The sequence below is a fragment of the Athalia rosae genome, chromosome 4, assembly GCF_917208135.1.
Source record: "Athalia rosae chromosome 4, iyAthRosa1.1, whole genome shotgun sequence".
Lineage (NCBI taxonomy): Eukaryota > Metazoa > Arthropoda > Insecta > Hymenoptera > Athaliidae > Athalia > Athalia rosae.
The window spans coordinates 19,063,030-19,078,419 of record NC_064029.1 but is presented as its reverse complement, the minus strand read 5'-3'; the positions used below and the strand labels follow the sequence as shown (position 1 = coordinate 19,078,419).

Genomic DNA, 15,390 nt, shown 5'->3' with positions numbered 1-15,390 from the left:
GATCAATTGTACGGCTATGGCGATCCGAAACTTGTTCGCTTACCGGGATATCCGGTTATGGATACCGTTCATTTTTTATATCGATTCAAGGAGCCCGCGGGTACGTGATTTTTTTGTTCTTCGGGACAGCGACCGATTCCAACAATTTTAACAAGGTGAGTTGGGTGATCAGGCTCCGTAATAGCTCACAGCGATAAATCTCGTTTATTCATTTCATACGGACAAGTCGATCGATCGAACAACCGAAGAAAATGCACAATTGTTGCGAATCTGCGGTATTTCCAATTTATTACAACTCTCGAGAAAACTGCTGGTACCCTCTGTAACGTAATAACATTCGATCACATAAGAACTTTCACTTACAATTATAGTAATGGCTTAAACTAAAAAATGAAGGAGCTGGAATTCTCAGGATCCTGGATAGCGGCACGCCGATACTTAGCGCCTGGTTAATTTCATTCCAAGCAGTTTGATCGATCTAACATGCGGTAGTCTACGGGATAAAACGAAAAAAAGATAATCGAGTCGTATCGATTAGAATCTAGAATTCGAACTCGAAATCGAGTCGAGCTAGATGGAGCTTGGTGCGGTAAAAAATTTTAGACAGGGCTTCAATTGCTCGTCCAATCAACTCTGTAAAAAGCAACAACTCCAACTAACGTGTAACATCCACGCGCGTAAAGAAATGTTAATCAAACGACCGTTGAAGGTGGCGGTGATTTTCGATCGTCCGTCAATCAGATCGTCGCAAAGTTACGTGCTTCTTTGAGCGTTTCGAAAAATCGTCTCGGTATTCCCCATGCGGAGCGACCGTAAGCTCCCCCGTCGTCTCTCGACGACCCCGCGGTCTTCGACGACGACCCGCCGTCGTTTCTCCGATGACTTTGTTCTTCTACCGGCACCATTTCTTCGACGTTCCCGACCAACTGCGGCGAAGGGATCGAATCACGACGCGATTCGCACCCGTCGTTGCGAGATTCGTCCAGCGCGTCTACGGCCTCCATATCTTCCTCTGCGGTGAATATTTGTCGCGATTTCGCGCGACCGAAAAAAGCTCGTCGCCAAAACCCATGCGTTCGGGTTACCGGTGGATCTCTGTAGCACGTGATGGAATTCATGGACTCGTCGATGTTGGGTACGGCTCCGGAATCGGATCTGCGCGACTCGGGCGTCGACGAATCGGGCACGTCATCTCTGAACTCGACGAACCGCGTGCTCGCACCTCTCGCGAAACTTCCGCATATCGAAATCTCCAGTACGGTCGAGTCGTCCTTTTGCACCCCCTGACACGCCGGTTCCAACTCGTGCGAAGGGGCGTGCGGCGTCGTCACCGTTACAGGCAGCGAACAATGTCTCGACGGTGCAGCCTTTGTGGCTCTTTCGGACCTCCGATGCCGCAGGGACATCCTCTTCACCTCGGCTCCTGCGATCGCTGCGCCTGAAACCCTACGACGTGCTCCCGACGAGAGATCAGACGAGACGGGAGCGGAGACATACCCCAAACTATCGACGTCCGTGGAGCCGACCGGTGAGTCTTGCGAGTCATCCGAAAAGAAAACTCTCACTTGGATCCTCGGCCCTCTCTCGCTGCGAGCAGGCAGCGATTTCGCGCCTCCACTTCCACGTTCACTAGCATTTGATATTTCCACCGGGTCCGAGAGTCGGGATGCGTAGCGACTCGCCGATGATTCCTCGTTCGCGGCATGCGGCGTACTTGGCTCTGCGGAAACGATATCCGTGTTGAAGTATAGGAGCGGTATTCCGGACGGGCGAGACGCGATCGAGGATCTTGCGAAGCCCAGCAGGAAATTTCACTTACCTCGTTTTCTCATTTTGCGGGACAAAAAGCAGCCGATCGGTATAGCGCAGACTGCAGAAAAAACCCCGACGGCAACCGCGCCAAATGCTATGGTAACCATGTATGTGTGGTGCGGCGTCGATCGATGTTCGATTTATCTTCTGAATTTTTGGCTCACCGATAGCGAATTTCGGACATGCGGTAGAAGGACCGACCGTGACGGGAACACCTGAGAGAAGACTCGCACCGAAGACAACACGGCGAAACGTTACGATCGACACCGTCAACACGAGACTCGCGAAGAAACCGAGGGCCGAGCTTCCCGTTGTCAATAACTTGGTTCGCTTGACAGCGCGTCTCGTTTTCGCCGTTGTGTATCGAATCGTAATCTCCGACGCACTTTGTACCCTACACGAACAGGTGTGGGATAATTCTAACTCGATTGCTCGGTACCAAATGCTACATAAACGTGTCCGAGGACAAAATGTCGAAGGTAGTCGATTACGTTGGAATTAGCAATTCGTTCGATTCACAACGATACAAAGTCTGTTGTACGGTATCGCTGTTCGTCAACGGAGGCTATAGTTAATTGTCGTGTCATTTCGACAAAGAGAGAGAAGATCACGGCCACGATCCTTTGTGAGACATCTCACCAGAATTTGGCCCAGTCGACGCGAATGAAGGAATAACGAAGTGGAAGAGAAAAAGATAAAGCATGTAACGCGCTCAAAGGTAAAGACGTCGTCGTTACATGATCGAACTTATACATAGTCGCTGCAATGACAGCGCATGACAGATTACGCAAGACCAGTCGTTTGTTCCAGTTGATGGAATCGAAACAAACACGATCAAATAATACTGAGAATTTATGTATAAACGTTTCCTTCATCTTTTTTTAATAAACTGAAAAGCACGTCACGCGTTACGGCTGTACCGCGGATACCCTTCAATTATTCGCTTAACTCGTGAAAATAAGCGGTGAAAAAAAATTAATAGGGGAAGTATATACGACCGATAATTACAGCAAGGATATCGATGCTTCGATATCCATAGGGAAACGACACAGCAATTCCACGATGACATTTACGAGTGGAAAAAAATATCGTCAAAAATCACCGCAATTCGCACGGATTGCATGTTATTAAATATTCGAATGGAACTATTGGAAACACGTCGTGTATCCGATTTTCGGTAACGAGATGATTTTCGGAGCCATGGACTGTGATTCCCGTTGCGATCGACGTCGAGGTTACATGATTATGATTTATATTAGATGAGGATTTCCTTTGGCAATATCGACAACGCAGTTTCTTTGCCACGGCAACGCAGAAAACTTCGATGCGAATAATTAGTCCGAGGTATCCGCCGGTTTTCAACACCCGAGCGAGTGTGTCGAAGCTGGACGTAGTTGATAGGCGTTCGAAAATTCGGAAGCAATTCATTGCGTTTGTCTAGAAGAATCCAAACTAGCGAACGAGACGTTTTCACGGAATGACCTCATTCGACGGAACAACACTGGTTGTATAACGGCGAGTTTGACGTTTGTTGTTCGCCGCGAATGCACATCAAGTACGCGTACGAAGAGAAACCGCAACTGCAGGGACAACCTCGACCTCTTTCAGTCAGGTTCAACGTATCAGGTGCTAAACGCAAATAAGGAATCTAGAAATCAGAGACGTTTCCCTCGTTAATTATCTCTCGAAATCTCAGTCCCTGGACCGATTCACCAATTTATTATTCTTTTTTCTCAACTCTTCGGCCAAACTTGGCGACTCGCCTCGCAATCTGCAAAAATTTTCAAAGCTCTTTTTTCTCTCCGTCCTCATATTTCGGGCCTTGCGAGAAAGGCCGCGTAGTTCTCGGTCTTCTCGTCGCTGCAGGGTCCTCCGTCCCTTTCGACGACTGGATATCGGTAAGTATTTTCTACCCGGACCCGCCATTCAAAATCGCCGGTCTATATCTTGCGAACGGTCCAACCGACAATCAGGAGCGTTGACACTGCAGCTTCTGCTCTTGAACGCCTTTGCCGCAATCGACGATCGGTCCACCGAATCGACTTGTGCGTCGTCGTTCTCATTGTCAGCGACTTATCGTGAGCGTTTATTGCTTCAGTCGGTAGTTCTGCGCCGTAGATGCAGGATACTCGATCAGGCTCAATGGCAATCCCCGCTATCTCCACGTCTAATTCAACATGTACATTTATTCGTTGCACAACATGTTCGAGCTGAACGGATCTTTTTTAATTACCCGATTATATCGCGATATCTCGCTTACTCGTTACTCGTTACACCGCCTGCGTATAATAATCTGTGCGCGACTACGCTTACCTCCGTGATTAAATTCATACCACTGACACGAATATCCAGGCGTGACATCAATTATTCCCCTTTTCGAGCTCTGGCTAATTTCTCACGATTAGTTTCCTTCCCCCCTGTTCCAATCTATGGATCCGTCTTCCCCGGAGATTCGATCGCCTTCAAATTCTATCTAGAGGTGTGCGTTGCACGTACTCGCCATACTCTATTAAGACTGGGTGGATGACACTGCGCCCATACGTTGGGACGAAATTTGGTCAACAGTTTTTGCTAATATCGCGGGTTGAGGTAAGAAATATGTCGCAAAGTTGCTCGCGATCCACGTCGGTCTCAGGGACAAGATCAGGGGTCAAGGTTGATCGAAGAATGGGCGATTGAAGAATTGGCTCCGCGTACTTGTCATTTTAAACGATATCGTTTGCCGGATGTTCCATCTATCTACGGGAGATGGGTGCAAACGGTAAGTCCTTGTTAATTTGCGAGGGGCGAATAACGTAATTACGCTATGATACGGTCGCGATTACGCGCCAACGAGGAACCACCGAGCAATAATGATTCTGCGGTCAGTTGGGCAGTGCTCGATATCCTTCGTCGCGGTTTCGGTTTTATACGGCGATTTCTCGGCACTCGGCGATCGCAGGTGGTGAGTCTAAAAGAGTAGCTGCGGTAAGGCGAAGCCACGACTCACGAACTCGATCGAGGAACTCGGGTAGATACGTACGCGGTATGCCTGCATGTAACACGAGGCGCATTAGACTTTACTCGTGTACGGTATTTACAGTATTCGTGATACGAACCAACGGATACGGGTACAGCGACGGTCTCCGGCGAACCAAGTAGTCCAGGGACCTTGAGTGGTGTGCGAGTTTTTTGCCGGCGTTTCGTGTCCCGTTGGTATGCCATCTATTTATACCGAACTGATTTATCGCCGGTGAGGAGCACAGACATAAAGGTGGATATGAAAACAAAATCACGGTGTATCGGAGAATTGAAAAGGCGTACCGCAATTAGCGACGCTCCTCCCGGTCAGCCGTCGTGGGTTTTACCCGACAAAGTACAGGCCGCCGCGGGTACGCGGCAGATCCTGATTGTTCGCTGTTCATCTCGCGGGTATGCGGAGGACCAAGTGGAAATTGCGAGACGTCGTACGCTCCCCGGGTACTCGTGGATTATTTACTCCGCACTCGGCGGATTATTCCGTGGACGGAGTTCGCGCATTGTCGCACACACGCGAGTCGTGTACGCTTCGACAAAGCGCGAACGAGTAAATAAATGATTGGAAAAATAAAAAAGCGTACCGCGAAAAAATTGCGGTGCTTGCTTTCTAGAGCACGTGGCCTTGGCTCTCCACCTCCACCTTTGTCTCCACCTCCGCCACCGCGTCCTCCTCAACGCCTACATCCGCACACCCGGCGAACGAGAATGTGTATCCTGTACGTTTATTCCGCCGTCGCACCCCCCGCGATATTCGATAACCGTTCTCCTATAGGTCTGATGGATATATCGTACCCGAAGCGTTGCCGTGAACCGATTTTTCGGGCACATCGCACTCATCGTAGATCGATCACTTGCTAAGGATACGGCGTGAGCGTGACGGGAACTCTACCATCGCGTTCGAGGGAAGCGCTCGAGTGGCTAAAGAGTAAAAGACAATTGCGTTTAGCTCGGAACGCCTTTGGTGAGACGTTGACGTTGTTCCTCCAACTACGGGGAGTATCGTCGCGATAGATCGAGTCAGCAATTGGTTTTTCATCCATGGTTTTCGACGTTTCGCGATGTAATTTTGCATAATATACGTGTCACGATGCGTCCCGGTTTTCGAACGGTATAGCCAATTCGAGAATTCTTCGATTAGTTGCGAAATCGAGGCAAACCTGCGGCAATAAAATCCCAAAGGTTGTTAACTTCGAACGGCGAGGTCAGTTCGAGGGTTTGTCGAACCCTTCGATGACACCGTTCGATCGATTATGCTAAACCTTTCCGCTTTTTTCAATAAACTCGAGATGCGAACCGGTACACCTTCGAGCGTTCCGTCGATGTGTTTCGCCATCGACGCATGCCGATCGATCGATCGCGAACGTGCGTTCGGTTGGTCACGTACGAAAGTGATCTTTGGATAATCGGTTTCGAATCTATTCGCTGTGGGCGGTTGTGTTGGTCGTGCTCAAGGTGCAAAATAATCGGACCGAGATTATCTCTGACGAAGCTAAATTTAGAACCGAAATGTATCGGCCGCCGATCAAGAATAACCATTCGGATTAACGACATTCCGCGAACAATATCCGCGCCTTCGACGACCGGTGGAGCCCACGATTATCGGTCCGGTCAGAGAGTATCGGTAACTAGCGCCTCGTACAGAACGAAGGAAGAAATGTAATTATTTGAAAACAATTGTTATTATTATATCACGATCATCGAAAACCTGAATACGTACCTATAGATCGGAGGCGCGGACTCCCTCTGGATCGGTTATGTTCAACCAATTGTATACCATTGCAGTGATATAATCTACATAATACATATACACGCTACCTATACGTGTACGCGAACGTGTATACATAGATGTAATTATACATGTGTAACGCAAGATCTTCGAGGTCATTCAGTCGATTTAGTCAATGCCACCTTTTATTTATACCGAACCATCGACGAAGCCATGTGGACGAGAGCGCCTCCGATCTAGCAGCTATCTTTCGTACCCTTTCCACCGCGTCTGAAATCACATTTCTCAGTTGTATGAAGAAAATATTCCGCAGGTGGATGGGTCGATCGACAAAGAGACGAAGCGATCGCCTCAGCGCACGGACAACTTGGAGCTTTGTCGTACGCGGCGACGCGCGTTTCACGCGATATCATAACGTCCGCTGCGAGCGAAAGCTGCGAAATGTACGTCCACCGAGCAACGAGGTGCAAGCTCACCTCCCTCTCTCCTCCGTACAACGACCGTCGCGGCGATCCCACCTGCGACCGCTCGCCACATCATCTTGGACACATATATTCGACTTTTCGACTCGGAGATCCACCCTAACGAGGAACGGGGAGGGTCGATCCATCAACGCCCACGACTTCGCGTACGTCACAATTCTACAATGCGGAGTTGCATCGTGCTACGCGATAAGCCCCGTCAAGGTCAATTCTCCAACGTCGAGCAGGTGTTTGCACGGGTGTGCATGCAAAACTAGATCGGCACGTGATATGTGGGACAGCCTACGGTTAGCGCAAGGTGCACGCCGGCATTCGGACGACGTGCAACGGTGTCCAGATTACTGGATGCGATGCGAGAAGCAGCGGCTCTGGATCACCGACTCCGCGGTAGCATAACGACCCGGTGTGTATCGAAGGCTGCGGTAATTATTCCAAGTGGAATTAAGGCGATAGAGCGAACTAGGCCGTGACAGAGTCCGCTACGCGATCATCGACCAGCACGAGCTAATGCGCGCCGCAGAGCCGATTCTCCACCCGTGCCGTTGAGGAGGGTGATATCGTAACACCTGTGCGATCGCGATTGTTCCCAATATCTGCCGCGAAGAGGCCCCTCGGCGACTCGGGAGGGTAACCCGCACCGCGGCAAATCGCCGAGATTCGCGACGATCGACGGGGTCCCGCGCAGCTCGTGACGCTACACGGCCGATCGGATGTAATTTATTCGCTGCAGCGCGCGTCAACGGTCGACTGCGTAATACCGCTGACAACATTCGCGATTTGTTGCGTCTTACAAGCGACCGATTGACGTTGACGTGTGTCGCGCATTTATGACCTTGACGCGAGCAGCTCCGCAGCTATCTCACACGCGAGGTGCTCCAATTTATCGAAATGACTGGTTTCAGCCGATCGTTGCTCGCCCACGTGCACTCCACTCGTCCTTTCGATATCCCGCGCCGAGCGTCGTCGCGCTCGCGTACTCCTGGACTTCCCTCTTCGTCGATTTCGACGCATCTCCGGCACGCGCGGAAGGATCTCCCGCTTACTTGGCCGTATTTCGGTGCTCCTCGCCGTGTCGCCGATCGGCATCGGATAACCGCGGATGCGTCCTACGGGGAATCGGTAATCCCCCTTCCTCCGCCGGATGCCTGGACGATCGGAGAGTTCTTGATTCGTTACGATTTTCGGACGTGGGCGAATCGCGATCGTATACGACCGACTGTACCTGCGCGGGAGAAAAGTGGCGAAGGATCGGAATCCAGCGGCGGAAAGAATTTCGACGTTTGTTACGTGTTACTTGTTTGATCATTCGGTAATTTATTCGCCGATTCAATTCGTCAGAATATTTTCCACGTATCCATGAACGCTCGCAGCCTAAATTGGCGCGGTGATTTACCGGCTCGGCTTTGTCTGTGCGCGTGGCCGTAGTGGTAAGCGGTAATAAAATAGTACAAGGGCATATCGTCGACGTTGCGCCACCGGTATATTTTACCCGTAAAATCCTAGGTAGCGAAAAATTGAGCGCTCGAATTACCGTAACGCGTGACGATTATCGCCATATCGCGAAGGACTTCGTAAACCTACCTACCGATTGTCTGACAATTGACGATTTCTTCCGATTGTTTATTTATTTATTTTTTTTTCTTCACCACGTCCGCAAATTCGAATCATTCCAGTTCCAAGTTGTCGGTGCGCGTTTCGTGATCAATACCATCACCGAATTCGGAAGCACAGGAGTAGAAAAAGAAAAGCTGTCGACCTCAGAGAACACTCCGCAGGTGGTGCACGGTACGCCGGTCGCGTCTAATGAACGTAACGGACCGTGCGTCGGGCTAATTCGATAACACGTGTGATTAGCGGGTAATCAACAGGTATCGTGTTATTAGCTGCATGCTTCGTAAGGTAGTGCCTCTCCGTCGAGTCGATCGAATATGCATGTATCGATATCGATATACTTGGAATAACAACGACAAAGATCGCCACACCTCCGGGACCAAGGCCAGATTTCAATCTTGCATTTAAATATTCCAACTTATGTGGAAAATCTCGAATATCGTGTGCGCGCGCGATACAACCACACCCTCTCAGCAACGGCTTCGACAACGCCGTCCGATTTGCATACTATTTTCATACGAACCGAGACTCGGATATCACGTAAACCGGAGCAAACTGGCGACTCGCAGAGCCGGTAAGGTATGACCACCTCGTGTACGCGCGGCGCTCGTGGACCACCTGCCGAATGCTTTACTTACAGATTTTCGAGGATTCTGACCCCTCGGATTCCCGCGGGAGTTCCGTCGATTTCATTCATCGGCGTACGCTGTCGCGTCCAATGAAACCGGCCGGCGGCTGTCACCGGACCGATGCGTTTACTAGCTAGCTGTGCCTTGCGCGTTAATTAAATCGATGGATGTAACGACGTGGCAATATTTCCTTTCTGATTTTTCACGTTTCGTGTCATTTTAATCGTGTCACTCGTTCTATGTCTCCCCGCGCCATACGCCTCCGTGGTGGAACAAGAATATGGTTTTAAAAGCATCCATCATTGTGACGTAATATCCTAGATGTAGATATAGCAGCCTGAGTGCGTGGCGGTAATTTATTGTTGGTCGGTCGGGCTATAAGAGCTCTGGATATTTTTAGACTGTATTTTTCACCAAGGGATGCCGCGTACACGCGGATTTCCGGTACCCTTTGAAAATCCGTCCGTGTACAAGCGCGCGATCGTCCACCTCCGCGATGAAAATGAATTTTCCGCGATCTCCTCCCGTCACCAGAATATTCACGGTAAGTGGTCGCGATTCTCGATTCTTCATCTCTTAAATTTTCCGGCAGTTATCGCGCGCCATAACGTATCCCGCGCATAACGAGCTGCAAAGCATTGACGAATTATTCGCATCGTAACTAGAGCGAACAGAAATTGAATGTTTCTTATCGGGAAGCGTCTGGCGCATAATCCCCGGTCCCTCGAGTTACAGCGTCGGGGTCGGCTGATGGGACTTGGGCGGAAGGGGGAGCCTTTAATTCGTAGCTTATTCGCGACTCGCAATCAGTCTCAGCTCGTTCCTTCGAAGGCGGGACTTTCATTGTTTCTCGATCCACTTCCGTCACCTCCATTGGGGTGCACCGTTCGAGTACTTCGTTCGCGACAATGGCTCGTGCACAATGAGCTCAGTACGCAGCGAGCTTTTTAAAATTGTTTTTCTCGAAATTGCTCATTGTGCTCAACGCTTTGCGGCGCGAGAATCTCGCGAATTCTGTCCATTTACTTTTTTCTCCGTTGGGCACGTATACGATTACCGGGCGCCGCTGGGCTTCGTTCTCTATTCTTTTGCGGATAAAGCTTTGCCACAACCGAAGTTCGAGAAGATCCCCTTTAGCCACGACGTCGAAATATTATCCACTTATATTTGTTAGTTCTCATGGAATCTGCAGTCGCACTGTGATCGGGTCGAAAGGATCGGAATCGCGTCGTTGTTCTTTAATCGAGGAAATCGACGATGCAAATATAAACTGCGTGCGTCGTTCGTAAACACGACAAAATATATGTGAGGCTCTACGGAGGCCTATCGTAACGATAACCGATCAGAAATGTTACCTCACAAAAACAATTACGATTCTCGATGGTAAGCATAACATCGCGAAGGCCGTCGCGATTTCCCTGTTGATTAGCGGTGCGTATTACACGCTCGTTGCAATATTTGAATAACGCGAATGATGCTCGAATCGATCAGCTCTATATACCGCTTGAGGCAAAGGCTTCTTGTGCCGTATGAATGAGCCAAGATTGTCGATTTTGCAGAGTGATGCACGGGTGATGAAAATTGTTCCATCGAGTCGGAACTGCGACGTAAGATATTTTATCGAACTCGTGCAAAGTACGGAAAGGGATCGGGAAAACGAGGCTGGGCGGGGGGCTAATCCTGAAACAGATGCGCGTGTCTCCCTAAGGAGACCTGGAGTGGAACTGCGCGACTCGTGAGAGAGAAATTCAGGAGAGGAGATGACATCTAAGCGGATTCCCTTGCAATTCGACCTTACTTCTTTATCCTCTGTAATTAATTTCTCTCTATTCGTAATTCGTCAAGACATCTTTATCACGAGAAAGGTGGGGTGTATACAGAGTGGGTCGCTTCAAGTGTGGACAATAGGAGGCACGAGGCCTCGCCGATTCAGGCAATTGAAAACTAGAAGAATTTGGCTTCTTCTTACGAAATTCTTACAAACATGTAGAATGTGGTATAGGAAAGAAGGTTGTTCAGCGGCTCTTGGAGCAGGGCCTCGTGCCTGTCGAGTCCCTCCTATTGTCCACACTTGGAGTGACCCACCCCGACTCCGGGATCATGAACAATAAGAGGACGTCTGACGAATATGAGAGAAAAAGTGTCGAGAAACTGCCATCGCTTTCCAATGGATTCGCAGCGTGGAGTTTGGCTCATTTTGCTTTCCTTCCAAATGCTCAAACTTGGGACGTGTAATTTGGCGCTCGCAGCACCTGTTCAAATAACGCCAACGGAGGCGCTAAGCTCATTCGTATTCGAATGAAACCACCTCGCGATTTCTAGGCGACGCGGTGGATGGTGCGATCGTGTCCTTACTAATGGCGATCAACGATGGAATTCGGAGAGATCGTCGGATTTTCAAATCCAATCGTCGAAACGACGAACCCGGTCGCAGCCAGGGATGAGCGAGCGGTTCGAGGGCTATGCGAAGGATGGGAAAAGGGCTCATCGCGAAAACTGGCACGATTGGCGAACGGCTGGATCTCGTTGTTCGACAATAGAAATGGAATTTGGCAATTGTTAGTAACAATGACCGTTGTTAATTCGTTGGATTCGGGTGCCATCTGTTTATAGACGATTGAACCGAGTCGGACGTACATTCCCTTGGTACGTTGAGCCATCCACCAGATGGTGGATCGAGTGCGATCCGGATAGATCCGGAAACTGAGGGAGACAACAGGGGGAATATGGCGGCATTGCGCCGCAACGTCAAGTGCGGCGAAGGTCTGTGAATAAAGGTCTTTGAGTTGCCTTTGGTAATTCTCGTGTTTCCAAATGTGAAGTGCAACCGTCGAAGTGTGCTAATTTCTACAGATATGTGCGTTTTCTTATGACGAATATAACCCGCGCTCAGCGTGGTCTTATACGATACCGTGGATAACGATATAACAAGTTACAGTGGTGTGGTAAAAGACCGAGGACACTACGACATTAGTTCATTTGGTGCGTATTTTCTAAACAGCGCTCCACTCGTTTCCCTTTAAACTTAGAAATTCCAAGAAAATTAAAAGGCCTCGCACGCTTCGCGATTGGACGTGCGTGGAAGTGCGTAGTCCCGTGAACATGGTTCGCCCTCATATCGATCTGGCTAATCCCAGTTACTTTTTGTCCCAATCGAGCGTATGGAAGGTCGCGGGTGTGTTCCGTGTTGTCATCTACAGGGCATTGACTCCGAAGCGTACCCCCACCACATGCCCTTCCTTTTTCTCCTCATCTCCCTTCCTTCGGCGCCTTCCTACCCCTTCCTACCTACGGCACTACCGGGCCGCCGTCCGCTTCTCGTTTCCATTCCTCACCGCTACCCTCGTTGCCTTTCGTCCTTTCGAACCCGCAGACCCTAACGTCAGCGCACCCTTCACGGAGTTGCGAGCTCACCGCTCAGTTTTTACAGGGATCTCGACCATCGGGGGCGATTCATTCGCGGAGAAGAGAAGAAAGAACGAACAGCAGGGACAAATTCTCTTCATATTTCAGTTGTTCTCCAACTTTGCCATCGGGTTGCTCGCTCCGTTTCCAACTTTCCAACGGATAGTTACATTTGAGCCGTTCTTCGGATCTGACCGGGAATGGGAATCGGTGCGCTGCCATTAAAAAACAATTCCGAACCGAGTAGTGCCTTCGGCGGTGTCGGTCGCGAGTATCTCACCGATCGATCGAGTATCCACCCGAATATGACCCGAAGTATCATTTTGGAACCTGCATCGCCTCACTGCGTGTACAGATCCAAAGTCGATTCTCACCGAAGCGCCGCCCGCGGTGCGAATTGAAATTTAAACAGATGTATTTATGTGGCGATACAAATTCAAAGCTGCACGTAGTCATATTCCTCGCGAATCGACTTTTTTCCATCGACGAGATACATTATTCATTCCGTGAATTACCCGAGTGTGGGTATACGAGGCGACAGCGACGACTGTGACCTACGTATAACGCGTCGTGCGTGCGATCCTCTCTCTGCCGGGCAATCCCGTGCTGGTATGGATACCCGCAGCTCGGGCTGCAACGAGGGCATTAGCTGCCAGATAACGCGTGCCGATGTACACGAACCTCAGTCGTAACTGGCGCAGTTAGACACTACGCGATATGATTTAGGTCGACGCCAAATATCCCTGGGGCAATTAACAGAAGCGCAACGGCGAAGGTGCGGGGATCGGGCGCCGCTCGACCCGCATCCATCGTACTTGAATTCCACTTGGGATATTTTGCGCCAACCTGAATCATATCGTTTACTGTCGGGCCGTAAGGGTTGAAACCCTCAGTTTGGAAGTTTATAACTACGAAGAAAAAAATGATGAAGCAGAAATTCGAAAAAGGTTCGAAAGCTTGGAGTATTCCGCGTCTGCTGACTCATTTTCGAATATCGAGAAAAAACCACAGCGACAGTTATGACCATCGAAAGGTCAAGAAACGTGGTTTTCTAGGAGTTGACCGAAGTAGGTTAACTTTAGAGGGTTGCCATTCGTTAGAAAACCGTTCAAAAAATTTGAAAAAAAATCAGAGAGGTGCGTGGAAGATTTCTTGAGATAACCCCGTTGGAAAATTTCGGAAAATTCGAAAAACATGGCGCACAAATGCACCAAAGTACAAAGTGGTGATCTCGGAAACGGACAGGTCGGGTTGAATTAGACCGAAGTAGGTTAACTTTAGAGGGTTGCCATTCGTTAGAAAACCGTTCAAAAAATTTGAAAAAAATCAGAGAGGTGCGTGGAAGATTTCTTGAGATAACCCCGTTGGAAAATTTCGGAAAATTCGAAAAACATGGCGCCCAAATGCACCAAAGTACAAAGTGGTGATCTCGGAAACGGACAGGTCGGGTTGAGTTAGACCGAAGTAGGTTAACTTTAGAGGGTTGCCATTCGTTAGAAAACCGTTCAAAAAATTTGAAAAAAATCAGAGAGGTGCGTGGAAGATTTCTTGAGATAACCCCGTTGGAAAATTTCGGAAAATTCGAAAAACATGGCGCCCAAATGCACCAAAGTACAAAGTGGTGATTTCGGGAACGGTTCAAGCTAAACGGATCTACGTGGGCTCTCTGATCGGTCACCCGACGATTTACACGTTAAAGAACAGCAGACGACTATAATACCACCAAGGGGATTCGATCATTGCGAACTACCGCGGAACGATGGCTGCGATTTGTACACCTTCAACGACAATGCCGTTTCGCGGTTATCGCAGGAAGTGAATATTATTGTACGCGGTCAGTATATTCTCTGGCTGAACTCCGTGGCGAGCATCGCGTCGCGCACCTCGGACCTGACCTGCGGCACGGCGAAATCGCTTGGTACATATGGCTTCGCGATTGCTCCGATCTGGACCCCTGACAGATACGCCCCGCGTCTCGGTTCCTTCTCGTTACATTCGAATCTACGTCTGTCGAACGGAGAAAGCTCGTTTCCATTCCTCCATCGCTCCGTTCTGACTTCTCGGAGACCGTATCATCGATGCGAAAACGATCGCCTCGAGCATCGTCGTGCGGCCGGAACGTACCCGGCTTCCATATGGCGCAACTTCCCGGGCCGAAGGAAGTTCTACGGGAGTAGGAGACGATCGGGGCTCGGAACGACGGCTGGGCCTAGACCCGAGTAGGATGAATATAGGTCAGGTACACCGCTCGACGCCCGAGTCATTGGCCCAACCGCACTCCTCCCAAGTCGATAGAAAAGGCTCCCTTCGCCTCGAATTGATATCTCGTTGCCCACACCTGTTCTATCGCTAGATGACACTACATGCGTGCACGCGCATTTCGTGCTACGCCGTCCGGGGCACAGATTTTTTCTTGGCTTTTTTTTTCACAAACTCGGACCTCTTCCGGAATATTCGCCTCGGTTTGCCGCTCCTCCATCGGATCCCACCGTAAAACCTCAGGCGGGTGTACGAGAGGAACGAACGCACGACGCGACACGCACACCTGAACACGCTCCGCCGAGCGGGATCGTTCGAAATTTTCCGATCATTCGCAAGGCGATCGAAACGAGATCGTATCCTCGATGAGCCGGTGGTTATTCATTCCGGCAACGGCCGTGATGTATACGCGCGGATATGCGATGCGCCGACCCGCGGAAACGAATAA

The 15,390-nt window shown here is 49.8% G+C and overlaps 2 protein-coding genes across 3 annotated transcripts in view; one reads left to right on the top strand and one right to left on the bottom strand.

The window, feature by feature from the left end:
• Positions 1-269: 269 nt before the first annotated feature.
• Positions 270-6,581, bottom strand: LOC105693586. Of its 2 annotated transcripts, XM_020856732.2 has the most exons (3): positions 4,911-6,581; positions 1,820-4,843; positions 270-1,720 (listed from the first exon to the last, which is right to left on the bottom strand). In XM_020856732.2, exons 2-3 carry the CDS (start codon positions 1,917-1,919, stop codon positions 738-740), a joined length of 1,083 nt encoding a protein of 360 aa, XP_020712391.2. In that variant the 5' UTR covers positions 1,920-4,843; positions 4,911-6,581; the 3' UTR covers positions 270-737. The 2 variants fall into 2 exon arrangements, with proteins under 2 accessions (XP_020712391.2, XP_048509559.1); XM_048653602.1 differs by having other exon boundaries at positions 1,820-6,581.
• Positions 6,582-11,996: 5,415 nt separating this feature from the next.
• The window catches only part of LOC105693620 (neuronal PAS domain-containing protein 2-like), a 29,513-nt gene continuing 26,119 nt past the window's right edge, over positions 11,997-15,390 (top strand). The window contains exon 1 of the mRNA XM_012413668.3: positions 11,997-12,260. The gene's annotated coding sequence lies outside the window, so the exon portion shown is untranslated. The remainder of the gene's footprint in view (positions 12,261-15,390) is intronic.